This window comes from Eublepharis macularius, chromosome 3, assembly GCF_028583425.1.
Source record: "Eublepharis macularius isolate TG4126 chromosome 3, MPM_Emac_v1.0, whole genome shotgun sequence".
Classification (NCBI taxonomy): Eukaryota; Metazoa; Chordata; class Lepidosauria; order Squamata; family Eublepharidae; genus Eublepharis; species Eublepharis macularius.
This window is the reverse complement of record NC_072792.1, coordinates 55,428,272-55,445,692: the sequence shown is the minus strand read 5'-3', so window position 1 is coordinate 55,445,692 and position 17,421 is coordinate 55,428,272. Positions and strand designations below refer to the sequence as shown.

At 41.5% G+C, this 17,421-nt stretch overlaps 1 protein-coding gene across 1 annotated transcript in view; it reads right to left on the bottom strand.

Annotated features, from left to right (window-relative positions):
* The window catches only part of GABRA5 (gamma-aminobutyric acid type A receptor subunit alpha5), a 99,953-nt gene that overhangs the window by 70,891 nt on the left and 11,641 nt on the right, over positions 1-17,421 (bottom strand). The window contains exon 2 of the mRNA XM_054973729.1: positions 5,284-5,396. Within this exon, the coding sequence (XP_054829704.1) occupies positions 5,284-5,396 (113 nt within the window). The remainder of the gene's footprint in view (positions 1-5,283; positions 5,397-17,421) is intronic.

The window sequence follows — 17,421 nt, the reverse complement described above, 5'->3', positions numbered from 1 at the left end:
GCGTACTTTTTTTAGCAACAACAGCAGCATTTATATACTTCTCTTCTAGGCAGATTAGTGCCCCACTCAGGGTCTCTCTAGACATGCAGGTTTATGCAGCCATATGGCAGTTAAAAAATGCCTGTTAAAAAATAAGAGAATGCCCAAATGGCTTCAGAGTGCCTCCATGGTGGGAGGGTCTCTTCCCTCCTCCCTCAAGCCTTTTCCCTATGTCAAAATAGAATGGGGGGTTCCCCGCATTTTTTACTGTTCCACCTGCATAAAATACTCCATACGGAGCAGAAAAAAACAGAGAAAACCCCTCCCATGCTATTTTGATACAGGGAAATGGCTTGAGGATGGAGGGAGGGAGAAGCCCCTTCCTCACCCTGCAGAGGGATTCCACAGCTGTTTGGGCTCTCCTTTATTTTTTAACAGCCATTCCCCAAAGCTGCTGTGAAGCTGAAGGGAACTCGAGTTGGGTCTGGGGAACTCAGACCCAACTCTTTAAAAACTTGTACGTATAGATAGTCCCTCAGAGCAGTGAACAACATCAGTGTTAGCATTATTCCCACAACACAGCTGAGGAGCTGGGGTTGATAGTAGTGGGATTTGAACCAGTCCAGCAGAGTGCTGTCCAACTACTTAACCACTATGCCTTCACCTCTCAAAAACAATGTGAAACACCCACCATTTAGTTTGTCATGCACAACATTTTTCCTTCTGTGCAAATAACAGAAGACTACCGTGGACTGGAAATATAAGAAAGTATGAATGGTAAGCAACAGCAAAACTTTCCAAATGTTAGAAAAGGTCATATCACTGAACTGTGGGAATGCAGTATGCACCGTTTTTGGACATACGATGGGATTAAGCAAAGACAAATATTGTTTTGATTAGCTTCCTAACAATGTAAAGTCAAGAAAGAAGACTGTGTGCCTCATTCTTCTGTCAGAATTAAACATGTATTTCTACACTTAACATCTAACTTTGTACTTTTGACAATTAATATACCTTCTATAAACAGTTTGGATTGAACTTCTTTAAAAAAGTACCTTAAAACCTGTTTTACATACTAGGAGTTAGATTCAAACCATAGGCCAAGATCCAAAGATGTCCTTCTGTTCACACAGAGCTCTTCCACTCCCAGAAAGAGACTTCTTCTCCTACAAGGACTCCCTCCGTGAATAGGAGGAACATCTCTAGATCTAATTCTATGTAATAAATTATATGTAACACAGCAGCTATAGTTGTGAACCTGCATTTGAAGAAGAAAAAGGAGACCAATGACTCCTAAAATCCATCTTCTTACACAAAGCCTTCCAAGATGCTTCTCATTTCCTCTGTACCTCCTACAGTTCATCAACTTTGCCCAGGCCCTTATACTCCAGTAGTGTCCTACTACTCAAAGCTGTGCATCCTCTGGGCAGTGATCATAGCATTTCTATGCTTTGCACAGTACTTAGCATATTGAGGATGATATATAACAATAGAAAGAGCAATAAAATGACACCTAATCTATAAGAGGAACACAGGAGTAGAAGTCATTGGCTTTAAACGTACATAACAAACCACAGGATTTGATCCAAGAACTCAGAACCGGCTGCCTCAAAATATGAGAAATCTCTATATGCATACAAAGATAGATCTGCAGATTTTTTCCTTTTACTAAAATAAACAGAATGTAAGCACAGCAGCAGCCTTGTTTCAGAGCAGATCACTGCGATGAGCCAAAAAGATCCAGTAAAATTAATTTTAAATCACCACACTTCACAATGTATCCTTTTTCCAGGTGACCATTTTCTTCCAATTTTCACGTTTCTTCAAGGAACTTGATTGTTACAAATAGGCCTAGGGCCTTTTAATATCAAACTGGCCTCTGATTCATCTTCTAATAACCAAGCTCTGAGTTATCCTGGAGAGCCAGGAGCAGCAGGGCAATTGAAATGCCATTTGCTTCACTTTACACCTCTCCTTTGGATATTTGGGGGAAGTGATAACTTGGGATAAATAATTGTGTTGTTTTAGCCTTTCAGTACTATCATAAAACTAGGGACTTCTGAAACAAGAGATACATGATAGGAAAGCCAGCTAGCCACGGCAGCTAAGAAAGAGGCTGGATTTAGGGGAGGGAACTCTCTCCCTCACCTTATGAAAGAGAAGGTACAAAAAAAATCCTGCAACCATTTGGCTGCACTGCTCTAATGAGGTTCTGGAGGCAGAGGACAAAAGGGCCGTTTCCACACACGTTGAATAATGCACTTTCAATGCACTTTAGTTATCCTTTAGAAGTGGATTTTTTGTTCCACACACAGAAAATCAGTTATAAATGTTCACTAAAGCGTATTGAAAGCGGATTATCCAACGTGTGTGGAAGCAGCCAGGGTCCAACTGGCAGGCTTGCTTCCTCCTCCACAGCACCAGATGCCCATCTCAAGAATTAGAGGAACAAGGTGCTCTGTGGTAATCCTAAATGTGATAGTCAGACAACAGCAACTTCTATTCTTTTATTTTTATAGCTGCAAACCTTGCACAAGATCTATTTTCCTAACCTGTTCCTTATAGTCTGTTGTAGTTCAATAAAGACTAGATGAGCACGAAATGGGGAAAAATGAACCCTGAGTTTCGTGGATTGTCGGGTTCCACAAACCACAAACCATGAACTTTCATGAAATTGTCCTGTTTCATGAAACGATTCATTAGGTTTGTGATTTGTCAGATTCCGGGGCCCTATAACGGCCCCCATCATACTCAGAGATGCCAAACTCGCAGGGAGTCACGCTAGGCCCCAGAGCCAGGCAATGCCCTGAGACTGAGGTGGGGTGGAGTGGAGGAAAAAAGGCACCCTCAGCCAACAATCTTCCCAGCAAGGACAAGAGCAAAAAGAGAGAGTCTTTTCAGTCTCTTTTGAAACAGCAGTAAATCCAGCCAAAAGCTCCCAAATCCACTCTCTCTCTCACTCCAAATCACAGCAACAGCTCCTCCCTCTCCCTCTGTCTACTGGAACTGAAAGCAGGAGGCACAGAGCTGTGCCTTATATAAGAAATGCTCACATACAGCAGAACAGGAGCTCTCTGGTTGGCAGACAGACCTGCCTAACAGGGTTTGGAGGATGAGACTGGTGTTCCCATGGCTACAGAAGGCTCATCTCCCCCCTGCTCATTGCTCTCATAGAACAGAATGGGAGATCTCAGGTTGGCAGGGAAAGCTGCTTATCAAGGTTATGTGGGCTAAGATTTGGGTTTCCACAGCAACAATAGGTCTGCAGACATCCCAGGCCTATGTTGCCTAGGGAATCAATGGATCGGTGCCAGCCTGTCTGGCATCATGAAGCATTCGCATATTGAATGAATTGGCCCCAAAAGTCATAGATTTTGTGACAGATGTGGCCCCACGAAACACGTTTTCGAAATACACGAATCAACCCAATTTGTCACAACATTTGATTCATGTTTCGATTCATGCCCATGTCTAATAAAGACCTTTCTTGGTTAAGATAAGTTGTGTCAGTCTTCACCTGCGTGCCTACTGCTTGGTCACAAGCTAGAACTCTGTACACATTTAGAGACTCACCAGCCTCCCTCCAGCTGGTGAAAAGACTATTTCAGTTGGGGTGGTGGCAGCACTATTGGAAAAACTGGGGGATAAGACGGAGGGAAGAAAAGACCTACCCCCGATCCATAACTTATGCTTCCTCAAGATCTAGTTCTTCAACTAAGCACAGTTTTTTCTGTGTGATTTTATTCTATTCTTTCATATTTTATAGAATTATAGTTTGATAGTATCTATTTGTTAAGATGAAGGGGAATTTTGACAATTAATTTAATGGAGCTTGATATTGTTTAGCAATTTTTCTGCAGTTTCACCAAAGAAGATAATATCCTATTCACCTCTAGAAACATGGATGCATTCCCACATTACTACTGACAGTAATGTTACATGCATGAAAACTTGATGCCATGTTGTCAGTATCAGATTATGTGATTTTACTAGGAAACTACCTCAATAGTCTAGAGGAGTTAGCCGTGTTAGTCTGTAGTCACAAAATAGTAGAGTCCAGTAGCACCTTTAAGACTAACCAACTTTATTGTGGCATAAGCTTTCGAGAACCACAGTTCTTCTCGAAAGCTTATGCTACAATAAAGAAGTTAGTTAGTCTTAAAGGTGCTACTGGACTCTACTATTTTACCTAAGTAGTGTTCTGGAGTGAGTGATTTATAAACATATTACATAAAATAATAATAACTGAGATTCCAATTAACTTGATTGCAATATAGCAGCTGAATAATAATTTAATTCACTCTATGTATGATTTTGGAAAATATTATTCAAAAAATAATTGCGTATTAATTCGCTAAATATTAAAAAAATGGTTGCTAAAGGTTATTCAATGTTGCTTTCTCCCAAATGTTACAAGTATGAATTCACTCTACAGTTACATAGACTGATTTCATTATCTAAGCCAGTGTTCCTGGATGAAAACTGGCACCATGCTTACACTTAGACCAGAAAAAGTATGTTTTTATACATACACATACATTTTCCAAAATATAATACAAAGATTTAAAATTCACATTTTAATTAATAATGAGTACTAGACCAATAAAGGAGACCAGGTAGTCGGTAATGGAAAAGACCTGTACTAGACACCCTGGAGACTGGTTTCAGTCAGAGTATAGACAATCCTGCATTTGACAGATCTTACATAGAAAAAGGCAGTTTCATGTATTCCTGCATGACAAGTGACTGTAGTTGACTTTTTATAGTCTTTCACAACCCCCGTGCAGCTGATACTTCCATATTTCCCTGTCTCCTAGCTATATCAATATACATAATACATACACACACACTTGTCTAAGTAGCAGCACCTGAGTTTTCCATAATTATTCTGAACATACTGTGTGAACTATAATGGTTGTGTACAGGAGATACTCTTAATTCTGAAAATACAAGACAGGAAGCAGAAGTATTGATGGCTTGTTTTGCAACAAACTTTTTTTTTATTCCCTCTCTACAGGAAGCTCAGGGTGGCATACATGGTTTCCTCCCTCTGTATTGTAGGCTGGTGTGAGAGATAGCAATTTGACCAAGCTTACCCAATGAGCTTCATAGCAGAGTGAGGGTGTGAGTCTTTCTGGTTGTAGTTTAAGCCTTTACCTACTGAATCTACACTTCTGGTGCTCTCTATAACCTCTGGAAAACTGTTCTAAGCTTATCGCTTCTTGGAAGCCAACTGCATGCTGTTTTAGAAGAGCATTGCAAAAAAATGACAATAGTGTTGACTTCTAGGATCACGTCTCATACCTCCCAAGCCTGGCCGAAGTCTGTTATCGTACCCATCAAGAAGACCGTCCAGGATCCTGGTGAATATGGTGATGTTGTCATCTTTCCCTGAAGGTGTTGGCATTTGTGAGAAGCTTTTGAAAGGTAGAGGTGAAAGAGAATATAAGTAAAGACAGATAAAGGAGAGGCAGACAAAGGATTAAAAATGTATCAATGTCATAACCAAATAGGCTTGGATTATAAAAGGCTTGTAAAGGAGAAGTGAAGACAAAATAAACGTTTCAATTATTCTTCCACTATTTTCATCACTATGGTCCACCTAAGTGCATTTTCCTTTGTACCCTGTATCATCGAATTCCCTTCCCTGGTCCTAAATCCATCTCACTAAACCAACCGTCATCCTGAATAAGAATTCTCCTTTGCTCAGCTTCTCCCATGCAATCGTCTTTCTCCACTCCTTCCATTTTCCAGTCCTTTCCATGTGTCTCAGCCTTAGGCCTCATTCTCAAAAACAGCAAATAGGGTGCTATATCAGTTTGTGAACTGTACCACTGCAGGTAGGGCCTTGTGATCAAATGCAATCTGAAATAACACAGGCCTCAGATTCACAGCCCGCATACAGGGAATGTCTCTTTTAAACCTCTATAAAGGGACAAGAGTTTATAAAACTCTAATCAGAGATGCTTTAGGCTGATCCTGCACTGGGCAGGGGGTTGGACTAGATGGTCTGTATGGCCCCTTCCAACTCTATGATTCTATGAAAACTGAGAACAGATTTCTTTTCTCTATCTTAATATTCTCATATATTTTCCATCAAGTTACAATACCTGGCTTCCTCCTATGCTATATTTACAAGTGTCATAAGAATCTGAAGCATAGAATACATAGAGAACATTAGGAGGTCTTTATATGTTACTTCAAAGGATGGCTGGGGAAGGGAGGTTGAGTGTATTCCTGATGAAGATCTCTCTTTCCTTGGCTGAATCCACACTTACCGGCACAGCGCTAAGCAGGCGGAGTGAGAGTGTCTTTCTGGCGCGATTTATGACGTCATCGCGCCATGATGCCACTCTCGTGCCATGATGACATCATAAAACGCGCCAGAAAGACGCTCTCACTCCGCCTGCTTAGTGCTGTTCCGGGTAAGTGTGGATTCAGCCCTTATCTCTTCATCATGATTTGAAGAGTTGAATACTGTATTTCCAAAATTTACAAAGCATATAGTTGTACATTCACAGACACAGACTTGAATCTTGCAGTGAATCTCTACTACCAATAAACCTCTACTACTACCGTCAGCAGAACAGGATTTCCTCATTTCCTTCTGTGACTCCTTAAAACACTACCTTCCTGAATAAATCTCTCTTCACACAAGTTCAAGAATACAGGTAGTTCAGACAGTCTCAATTCACCACCCATCTTGTACCTATTTAATAGGCAGACAGCCCTTACCCCTTTCCCACATATTGGGCTCCCTCTCTCCTGTTTCCCAGAAACAATACCAGACAGGGCAACTCAGGTCCCTATGTCAACCACCCCTCACCTAAGCATTTCATAGAGCTGTTGGGGCTGGAAACTAAACTCTGTTTTCTTTTTCATGCTGCCACCATTTATTCACAGAATTGTGTGTGTGTGTGTGTGCGTGTATGCGCGCGTGCACATGGACATGTGCATGTGTGGGGATAGGTAAATGATAGATCTTGACTGGGTTTTTTTAAGTCTGTATAAGTGTATGTTTTTCTTCCCATCAGACAATGACCCCTTTCACACTCAAGTTTAAAACCGCTGGATTTGAGCAGTTGCCCCTATCACCATGGCTGAGGCTTTGCATCCCCGTTTTACACTCTTTGCTCCCGATTTGATTTTGCAGTCTTTTCTGCCTTGGGCTTCGTGGGCTTCTCAACACACATCATGAGTTTTTTTTAAATTTTAAGTTTGATCATGCGTGGTAACGTTGTGATGTTCTGAGGTAACAGCAGAGGGCAGCAGAGCAGGGGAGCACCCGGCACAGCTCAGCCGGGGCTCGCTGTGCTACCCACCCCAACTCTGCTTGCCCAGGAGGGCAGCGGAGCAGGGGCTCGCTGCACTGCCCATCCCTGCTCCACTGGCCTGGGAGGGCAACAAAGCAGGGAAGCACCTGGCACAGCTCAGCCGGGGCTTGCTGCACTGCCCACCCCTGCTCTACTCGTCTGGGAGGGCAGTGGAGCAGGGAAGTGCTGGGGAGGGAGGAAGCCAACACAGAAGCATCCTTACGATCCTTCGCTCGCTTAACTAAAAAAAATGGCAAAAGATCAGTTCAGAGAGCTGTGTTGGGTGGGAATGGTCAATTCCAGAGAGACCAATCAGCATCCAGGGGAAAAGGAGAGGGGGGAGAATACAGGAAAAAGTGTTCACACTGACATTCCTCACACCAGCCCTGACTCACCAGCGGATTTAAATTAAACTTGGGCTATGTCCGCAGGGAGAAAAATCAGAGATCCCTTAGACAAAGAGTGGAGCTGTGTTCATGACTGGCTTGGAAGTGTGAAACTTGAGGAAACATGGGATGCAAAAAAGGTCCAGACCCGATCAAAAGACTGAGTGTGAAAGGGGCCAATCCTTATTTAGTCAGCAAGGTTAACCAGAATCAAGGAATTAACTGTTATTGAAGATTTAACACAACAGTGGATATATACAAACTTTCTTAACACTTGGACTTTTGAGGCCTGAGTCTATTCATGTTTTCAAGTTTCTTAAAGAAGATAAAAGTTACATTTATCTCAGCCAATGTCAAGTTACTGTTATCTCACTCCCTGGCTCAGCCTGTCATTTCTCTCCCACTTTTCAACTGACTCTCAACTGACCTAACTGGCAGTTCTCCTCTAACATTCCAAAAACTCTCATTGGTAGCTCATACACAGAGGCAGAACTGATCCTACATCCCCCTGCAGTACCAAATGCTGCATTTTGGGAACAGGGGAGCCTCCAGAAAAGTATGAGAGGCAAACTAGGGATTTGTTGTACAACTTACGTATTGTTGCACAAAAGTGCAGACAGATAGTCAGTGAATCAAAGAAATTCTTTAGATTCTACTAATCACTGTCAACCCATTTTAATTAAGCTAGAGAGATCTTGCCCCCATTACGCAAAAACTTCAGCAAAATTTTAATCCTGCAGAAGTGGCATTACTGGCAGTGATGAGAGTAATTTTTAACTATACATTTAGAAATGTATACTTTTTTGTTTTAGATACTAGATCTCCTGATATAAAAACCCCACAGCCATTCCCACTTGGTAAAAACAAGAAATGTTTCCATGGTGTACAGAAAGGATTGGGGCTTATCATCACCACTACCTTAGCTACTACACTTCATAATTATTAATAATGCAGAATAATAATAATTTTACTTCTCAATTGTCCCACGTGACACATTTAACATAAAGAAACGGTTAGTCTAATGTTAAGCAAAACTGTCTTGATAATCCCAAATGAACTAGGACAGAAAACTTTTGTACAAGAAGAGCCGGTATAAGGGTGCTAATACAGGGCTTCCAATGCCTAGTTAACTGTTTTTTTAAATCAGTTACAGGACTTCTGCTTTTCTCCCTTCTGCAACTGCTGATCATGTGTCTGTCTGCCTTTTTCTTTCCCAATTTCCCTTCCCTTCCTATTACTTTTACAATTTCATTTCTTTTTTTTAAAAAATAATTTTGGATTTGAGTCCAGTGGCAACCAACAAAGACCAACATGATATTCAGGGTATAAGCTTTCAAGAGAGTACAAGTTCCCTTCCTCAGATACAAACAGATACCTGAATCTTTATATCCCAGTCAGGATGTATTAAACTTTAGATTTTTTAAAAAGTATTTTTAAAGAAAAAAACATGCCTGTGAACCTGCATTACTACTTATAATTCTACTAGCCATGCCTAAACATACAAAAGCTGAATCTCTTCTTTAAATGCAGTAAAAGGGAATGTTGAAAATTTTCCCTACTGTATGGAAAACTGATATTTGACTTTTCTTTAAGCGGAAAGTAAAAGCAAGAAATGTTCACAGTTCTTGTCTTGCCCAAAACTACCTGTACTCCTCTTCTTGCAAGAAATCAGCTTAGGTAATATAATATATTGCTAGCACAATAATCTAAAATAAGGGATCCAAGGAGCTATTTATAAAGGACATTACCATTGTTTCGTGCCAGGCCAGCTGATACTTTCTGGGAATAAGCCAGCAAATCCTCCTCTATTACACAAACTATTAGTACTTCGTAGAGCTTTGGTGAAATTTCTATTTAAAGCTGCCCGTAATTGGGGGTGGGGGGAGAACTTTAAAATAACAGAAAAAGGAAGAAAACCTTGCATCTTGCAATACTTTCCAGTAATTTCCAGCATTAGCATCATTTGCAGGCCTTTTCATGGAATAACTGTGTCTGTGTGTGTGATTGTAAAGTGGCAGCAAGTCACACCCAACTTTTGGCAACCCCATAGGGTTTTCAAGGCAAGAGATGAACAGAAGTGGTTTGCCATTAAGCTTGCCACCACTGCTCACCTGCCCCACCCCCTGCTCACCTGGATGGCAGGGGAGAAAGGCTCAGGGGGGAGAAGCGCATGTGCACCCGGAGTCCCCCACTATGCTGGAAAATGGCATCATTTTCCTGCACAACTGAAGAGCTGTGCTTCACCCTGAAGCTCAATTCATTAAAAATCACCTGTTTGGAGGCAATTTTTAATTAATCTGGGTTTGGAACAAGTTGCAGCTCCCCTGCTGCCCCCCAGGGCGCTGCCCCCCCCCCCCCCGTGTTAGGCCCCTGGGAGACCTGGCAACCCTTTTTGCTATTGCCTGCCTCCGTATGGCAACTTCCCTGATGGTTTCCCATGCAAGTACTAACCACAGTCAACCTGCTTAGTTTACAAGAACTAACAAGATTGGGCTAGCCTGGGGCACCCAGTATATAACTGGAAAAATCTGCTTAGAGTATAATCTGTCGACTGGATTGGAGCATAACAGAGAGTGTGATGTTTATGGTATATAAAAGGTTTGCCTATCTTTGTGAATGACTGTGCTTTCCTCACATCCTATCCTGACATCAGATTTTATTTTGCTGGACAGTTTAGCTGCTTTTTATGGTTTCAGTAAAGTCAAACTAATTGTACAACTGAATTAATTTGACATTTGCTTGATTCAGCGTGTTTACTTATGTAGAATTTATGTTGTTTGCTTTTTAATTTTCAAGGTTCTCCTGTCTCTGGCTCAGCATGTAAAGCAGCCTTATTTAGAATCCGATTCCAAGATCTTTAATGGTCGGGCAAAAGACTCTGTGGTAAATGTAGAACCAGTGATTAATGCTGTGTGTAGAAAGAAAAACAACAGCACCACTAAGCTCTTCTGAAAGCATTCAGGTTGTTATAGGAATAAACACTGACTGCTACTTTGAACCTTCAGGTCTTTTTTTCCTATTTAAAACCACTTCTAGTTGCTAAGTAAAAATAGTGCATTTTTTTAAAAAAATCACACCATTTCAAAAATCTATGATGAGCTGCTTGACCTGTTCTCTTTATCTTTCTCAGAAAACATTACTGTATATGGTAGTTTGAAACTCATGTACAGAATATCACGATTGATGATCACATATATATTGCACGTGCTGGAAAGCCACAAGTGCCTTTGACTTTCCATTATCATATATATCTTGTGTGCACGGAATGAAATACACCATGTATTGTTCTACTCATTTAAAAGGAGGAGACAGAAAATTTTTAAAAAGCAGTCCTTTTCAGCAGGAGCCTACCAAATGCACATAATGGAAACATATGCTACCTACGATCTTCCCAATACATGCTATTGCCATGTAGTATAAACAGAGGCAATGCACCACCAACAAACAGCTTCAGTACACACAAATTATTGGATTTTTCAGGGTATGTGCTCACACATATTGAGGCTGTATGCACACAGTAAATATTCAGTCTGTCCCTGTTTGCATAGCATGGCAATCAGGTATATTGAAAAAATCATGGGTAATGCATGCTCCCATTATGTGTGGACGGTATGCTTCTGATTTGTATGATGGTAACACCTAAAAGGACTCATCTGAGGTAATAATCAAAGCAGCAAAGCTAACAGAAATTAATGTTGTTTGGCATGTTTTAAGTTATGTGCATATTCCAAATGTCACAAACTCACAGCAAAATTTCAGCTCATCTTTTCATCAAAAGCGTAAGTAGGGCAAATCAGGAATTTTGCCATGTATCTGTATCAGTGATGAGTCACAGACTGTAAGTCACTCTCTAGGGACTTTGCCACATATTAGTTACACTCTCACATGACTGGCTGAATCCACTCAAAAACTTTTTATTTTGTTAGAGGTGAAATACTTTTTACTAGGATGAAATGTAACCTCATTTGTAAAATGGGCATTTGGCCACCATTCCATGTTTCTTGATTTCAGCTTACTGTGCTGTGGCATCTCTGGCTGACTTAAGTTCAAGTAGCAATAAATACTTATTTACTTCATTTATACTTTGCCCTTTTCCTCAATGCAGACTTAAAGCAGCTTACATCGCTTTCCTTTCCTCTATTTTATCACATCACTGTGAGGTAGATTAGACTGTGAGCATGTGACTGGCAAAAGGTCACTCAGCAAGCTTTCATGGCTGATTGGAGATTTGAACCTGGATCTCCCTAGTCTTACGTTAAACACCACACCACACGTGAAGGGACAGGTAGCAAAACTACTTTTAATACTACCTAGAATGGGGGTGGGATATGAACTCTTGGTGTGTTACATTTACAACATCTTATCTTGATCCATATGAATCATTTTCAGATGGGCTTATTAATTCATTTTGGTCCAATGGAGAACTAGGGGAGGGGTTGCATTTCAGACAGGCAGGCTCTTTAAACCCTTGTTAATTCTGAAGTGCTTTGATTTTCCATTTCAGACATTGTTGTCCTGTTTTTAATAAAGATATTGAACCATTTTTTGTAATACCACTTTTCTTCAAGTTTTGTTGTGGGGTTATGTTTCTGAGTCACAGGAGCTCTGAATGAGCTGCTTTATTTTTATTCCCCAGATCTGGGGTTTTTAACCTGAAACAGTTTTCCAATATATCAATATAGCACAACACTGACAGAGAGGAACAAAAAAAAAATGGCGGATGCTGCGAGAAAATGCAGCAGCATCTGAAATTTAAATTCTTGTTTAAATCCGCTGTATGTAACAGGTTAAGGAGAGCCGGTTTGGTGTAGTGGATGAGCTTGGGACTCTAATCGGGAGAACCGGGTTTGATTCCCCATTCCTCCACTTGAAGTCAGCTAGGTGATCATGGGTCAGTCACAGCTTCTAGGAGCTCTCTCAGCCCCACCTACCTCACAGGGTGATTATTGTTGGGGGGGATAATAATAACATACTTTGTAAACCACTCTGAGTGGGCATTAAGTAGTCCTGAAGGGCAGTATATAAAAATCAAATGTTATTGTTGTTGTTATTGAAGTGCTCCTGTTGAAATGATGTCACCTCATTCTTACAACAATCAAGAATGAACCTGATGTCTTTGTATGAAAGTGCCCTTAGTCTCACAGTAATTCAAATGGTATTAGTAGTACCTATGTAGTCTATGGATGTTAGGCATTCTGATTCAGTGTGTGCAAAACTTCCACTTAAATACTTTAAAAAGTGTGATTCGATCAACTTCAGACATTGAATTGAATTAGGCTCCTCCTCACCAGAGGGTCTTGCCCTGTGGCTCTTAGGTGTTACCAAACAAGGTTTGGGGGTCTTTTTGCTTCTGCAAATCTTTTACAAGTAGTCTTGAGATGCAGTTTGACAGGGGAGTTACAGGGAAGTACAATAAAAACTGAACTACTTCTGAAATGGACTGCAGCAGCATGGCTGGTGAGAGAGCGGAGGCAGTGACATGCAAAGTCTGTGGCATGTTCATGTTCTTACCTGAGACTAACAGCAATTACACTTGCAGCAAGTGTAAGTTGGTAGCCTTACTGGAGGAGAAGATACAGGGACCTGGAGCACGTTTGTTCACACTCCATTTCACAAGGGAAGGTGACGATTTCATGGACGAATGCATGAAGTGCTTTTCAGAGGGCAACAGGAGGAGAGAAAAGTATCTCAAGATTTGGAGGAGGGGGAGGAGGGCAAGGTATCTCAGGATTTGGAGTAGCACCCAATATAGGAGGTGGGCACATGGAAGAAAGTAACTCACGGGAGCAGGAAAATCAGGAGACATCCTGAGTCTCTGATGCTAAGCAATTGGTTCCAGGTTCTTCCCATAGATATTGATTCTAGACCACTGGATCGAGGGCTACTCCCCCAGCCTTCTTGAACCTTAAAGGAAATTTCTCAGACCCCTATGGATGGGAGGACTCGAGCTTCTGTTCCCCAATACAGAAGAAGGCATGTGCTGGTAATTGGGGATTCCCTTCTTGAGGGGTAGAGGGTAAAGTGTGCCAACCGGATGTGTCGTCTTGAGAGATATGCTGTCTACAAGGTGCACTCATCCAGGATTAACAGGAAGTGTAGGAAGACTCATCAAGCCCACATATTATTATCCCTTCTTTCTGATCCATATGGGAACAAATGATATTGCCCGGCACAGTCTAGAATGCATTAAAAGAGACTATGAGGCTCTGGGTAAGAAGGTTAAGGACCAGGGAGTGCAGGTTGTGTTTTCATCAGTTCTTCCTGTTGAAGGCTGTGGTTTAGGAAGGAAAAGAAGAATACTGCAAATAAATGACTGGCTACATAGATGGTGTCATCAGGAAAGTTTTGGGGGTTTTGGACCGTGGCTTGCACTTCCGTGATGAAGCTCTTCTATTTAGCGATGGTTTGCACCTCACAAGGGTAGGGGGAAATGTTTGGTAAGACCCTTGCAAACCTGATAAGGACGGCTTTAAACTAAATCCTATGGTGGGGAGAGGCAAAAATTCAAAGCCTGTAACAGGAGATAAGAACACTCAAGCTTTGCAGAGAGTGGAACATATGCTAGGAAACTTTAACTCACAGGTAGGCACAGAAACAAAACCCTCAGGGCATATAACTCAGGGATTCCGATGTCTCTACACAAATGCACAGAGTATGGGAAACAAGCAGGAAGAACTGGAAGTCGTAATACAGGAAGGGGACTATGACATAATAGGCATTACTGAAACTTGGTGGAATGACACAACGGGAATACTAGGATTGAGGAATACAATTTGTTCAAAAGGGTTAGACAAACAAAGAAGGGGGGGAGGAGTAGCATTATATGTAAAGGAGATATATACTTGTGAGGAAATACATGTATCTGAGCATAGAAGTTCAGGTGAGAGTCTCTGGGTAAAAATAAAAGAAGCAAGAAATAATAGTGATATTATGGAGGAGGTCTGCTATAGACTACCAAGCCAGTCAGAGGACTTGGATGAAAACTCCTAGAACAAATTACACAGTTCACAAAGAGATGTGACACAGTAGTCATGGGAGATTTCAGTTACCCAGATATCTGTTGGAAGTCAAACTCTGCTAAAAATGAAAGGTCAAATTCCTGACTTGTCTTGCTGACAACTTCATTTTTCAGAAAGTGGAGAGGGAAACAAGATGTTCTGCTATCTTGGATGTGATTCTCACCAACAAGGAAGAGTTGGTTGACAGGGTGAAAGTAGTGGGCAGCCTTGGTAGCAGTGACTATATAATTTTGGAATTTACAGTCTTGAGGAAGCGAAAAGTTGTACATAGTCAGACACGTAGGTTGGACTTCAGGAAAGCAAATTTCAACAAACTGAAAGTTATGCTGGGCAGAATCCCATGGTCAGAAATATTTAAGGAGAAGAAAGTTCAAGAGGGGCGGGAGCTTCTTAAAGGCAAAATATTGAAGGCACAATCACAAACAATTCCTATGAGAAAGAAAAACGGAAAGAGCCTAAAGAAGTCAAGGCGGCTCCATGAACAGCTTTCTAATGAACTGAAAAATAAAAAGACTCATTTATGAAATGGAAGGAGGGCTTTATAACCAAGGATGAATATAAACAATAACCCAAGCTTGTAGGGAGAGCATTAGAAAAGTTAAAGCTCAGTATGAGCTTAGGCTAGCACGAGATGCTAAAAACAACAAAAAAGGGTTCTTTGTTTATCTTCAAAGTAATAAAAAGAGCAAGGGCATTGTAAGCCTCTTGCAAGGACAGGGCAGTGAAATTGTGACAGGCTATGAAGAGAGGGCAGAACTGCTCAATTCCTATTTTTCCTCAGTCTTCTCCTGCAAGGGAAATGCTGCTCACCATGGCAATAACAGAACATATGATGGGGGAAGGGAGTTACAGCCTAGGATCAGCATAGAGGTAGTACGTAAACACCTAGTTTCTTTAAATTGAACTAAGTCCTTGGGGCCAGATGAATTGCACCCAAGGGCACTAAGAACTTGCAGATATAATTTCTGAGCCTCTGTCCATTATTTTTGAGATTTCTTGGAGATCACGTGTTCCAGAAGATTGGATGAGGGCAAATGTCCCCATCTTCAAGAAAGGGGAAAAGGAGGATCCGAGTAACTACTGACCTATCAGCTTGACGTTTATACCTGGAAAAGTTTTAGAACAAATCATCAAACAATCAGTCCTTTAGCATTTAGAAAGGATGGCTGTGATTACTAAGAGCCAGCATGGGTTTCTCAAGAACAAGTCATGCCAGACTAACCTTATCTATTTCTTTAAGAAAGTTACTACCTTGCCGGATCAGGGGAATGCTGTCGACGTAGTTTATCTCAATTTCAGTAAGGCTTTTGATAAGGCTCCACATAATATCCTTGTCGACAAGTTGGTAACATGTGGCTTGGATCCTATTACTCTTAGGTAGATCTGTAATTGGTTGACAGATGGCACCCAAAGAATCTTTAACCTCTTGGAGAAGAGTGACAAGTGAGTGCCTCAGGGATTGGTCCTGGGACCTGTTCTGTTCAATATTTTTATAAATGATTTGGATGAAGGAATAGAGGGAATGCTTACTAAATTTGCAGATGATACTAAATTGGGAGGGGTAGCAAATACGATCAAAGACAGAGTCAGGATACAGGATGTCTTGACAGGCTGGAAAACTGGGCTAAAACAATGAATTTCAACAGAGATAAATGCAAAGTTGGGCATTTAGGTAGGAAAATTCAATGCATAATTATACGATGGGGGAGACTTGTCTTGGCAGTAGTATGTGCGAAAAGGATCTAGGGGTATTAGTAAACCATACACTGAACATGAGTCAGCCAGTGTGATGTGGTAGCTAAAAAGGCAAATGCGATTTTAGGCTGTATCAACAGAAGCATAGTGTCCAGATCATATGAAGTGACGGTATCGCTCTACTCTGCTCTAGTTAGCCCTCACCTAGAATATTGTGTTCAGTTTTGGGCCCCACATTTTCACAAGTACATAGACAAGCTGGATCATGTCCAGAGGAGGGCAATGAAGAGGGTGAATGGTTTGGAGACCAAGTCCTATGAGGAAAGGTTGAAGGCGCTTGGTATGTTTAGCTTGGAGAGGAGACGACAGAGAGGTGATATGATAATTATCTTCAAGTACTTGAAGGGCTGTCAGATAGAGGATGGTGACAAGTTGTTTTCTGCTGCCCCAGAAGGTTGGACCCGAACCAATGGGTTGAAATTAAATCAAGAGTTTTTGGCTAAACATTAGGAAGAACTTCCTAACAGTCAGAGCAGTCCCTCAGTAGAACAGGCTTAGAATAATAGAATCATAGGGTTGGAAGGTACCTCTAGGGTCATCTAGTCCAACCCCCTGCACAATGCAGGAAATTCACAACTACCCCCCCCAACTGCCCCAGTGACCCCTGCTCCATACCCAGGCTTCCTCGAGAGGTGGTGGGCTCTCCTTCTGTGGACGTTTTTAAGCAGAGGCTAGATCTGACAGCAATGTTTATTCTGTGAACCTAGGCAGAGAGGGAGGGCAGGAAGGGTTACATTAGTGCTTAGTTCTCGTGGCCCCTTCTTATATGTCCAGGGTAAGGCCAATCACCACCTTGGGGTCAGGTAGAAATTTTCCCCAGGCCAGTTCGGCTAGGGATTCTGATGGAGTTTTGCCATCTTCTGAGCATGGAGTAAGGGTCACTGTATGTCAGGGGGGAGATATTTCCTGCATTTTGCAGGGGGTTGACCATAGAGACCCTAAATGACCCTAGAGGTCCCTTCCAACCTT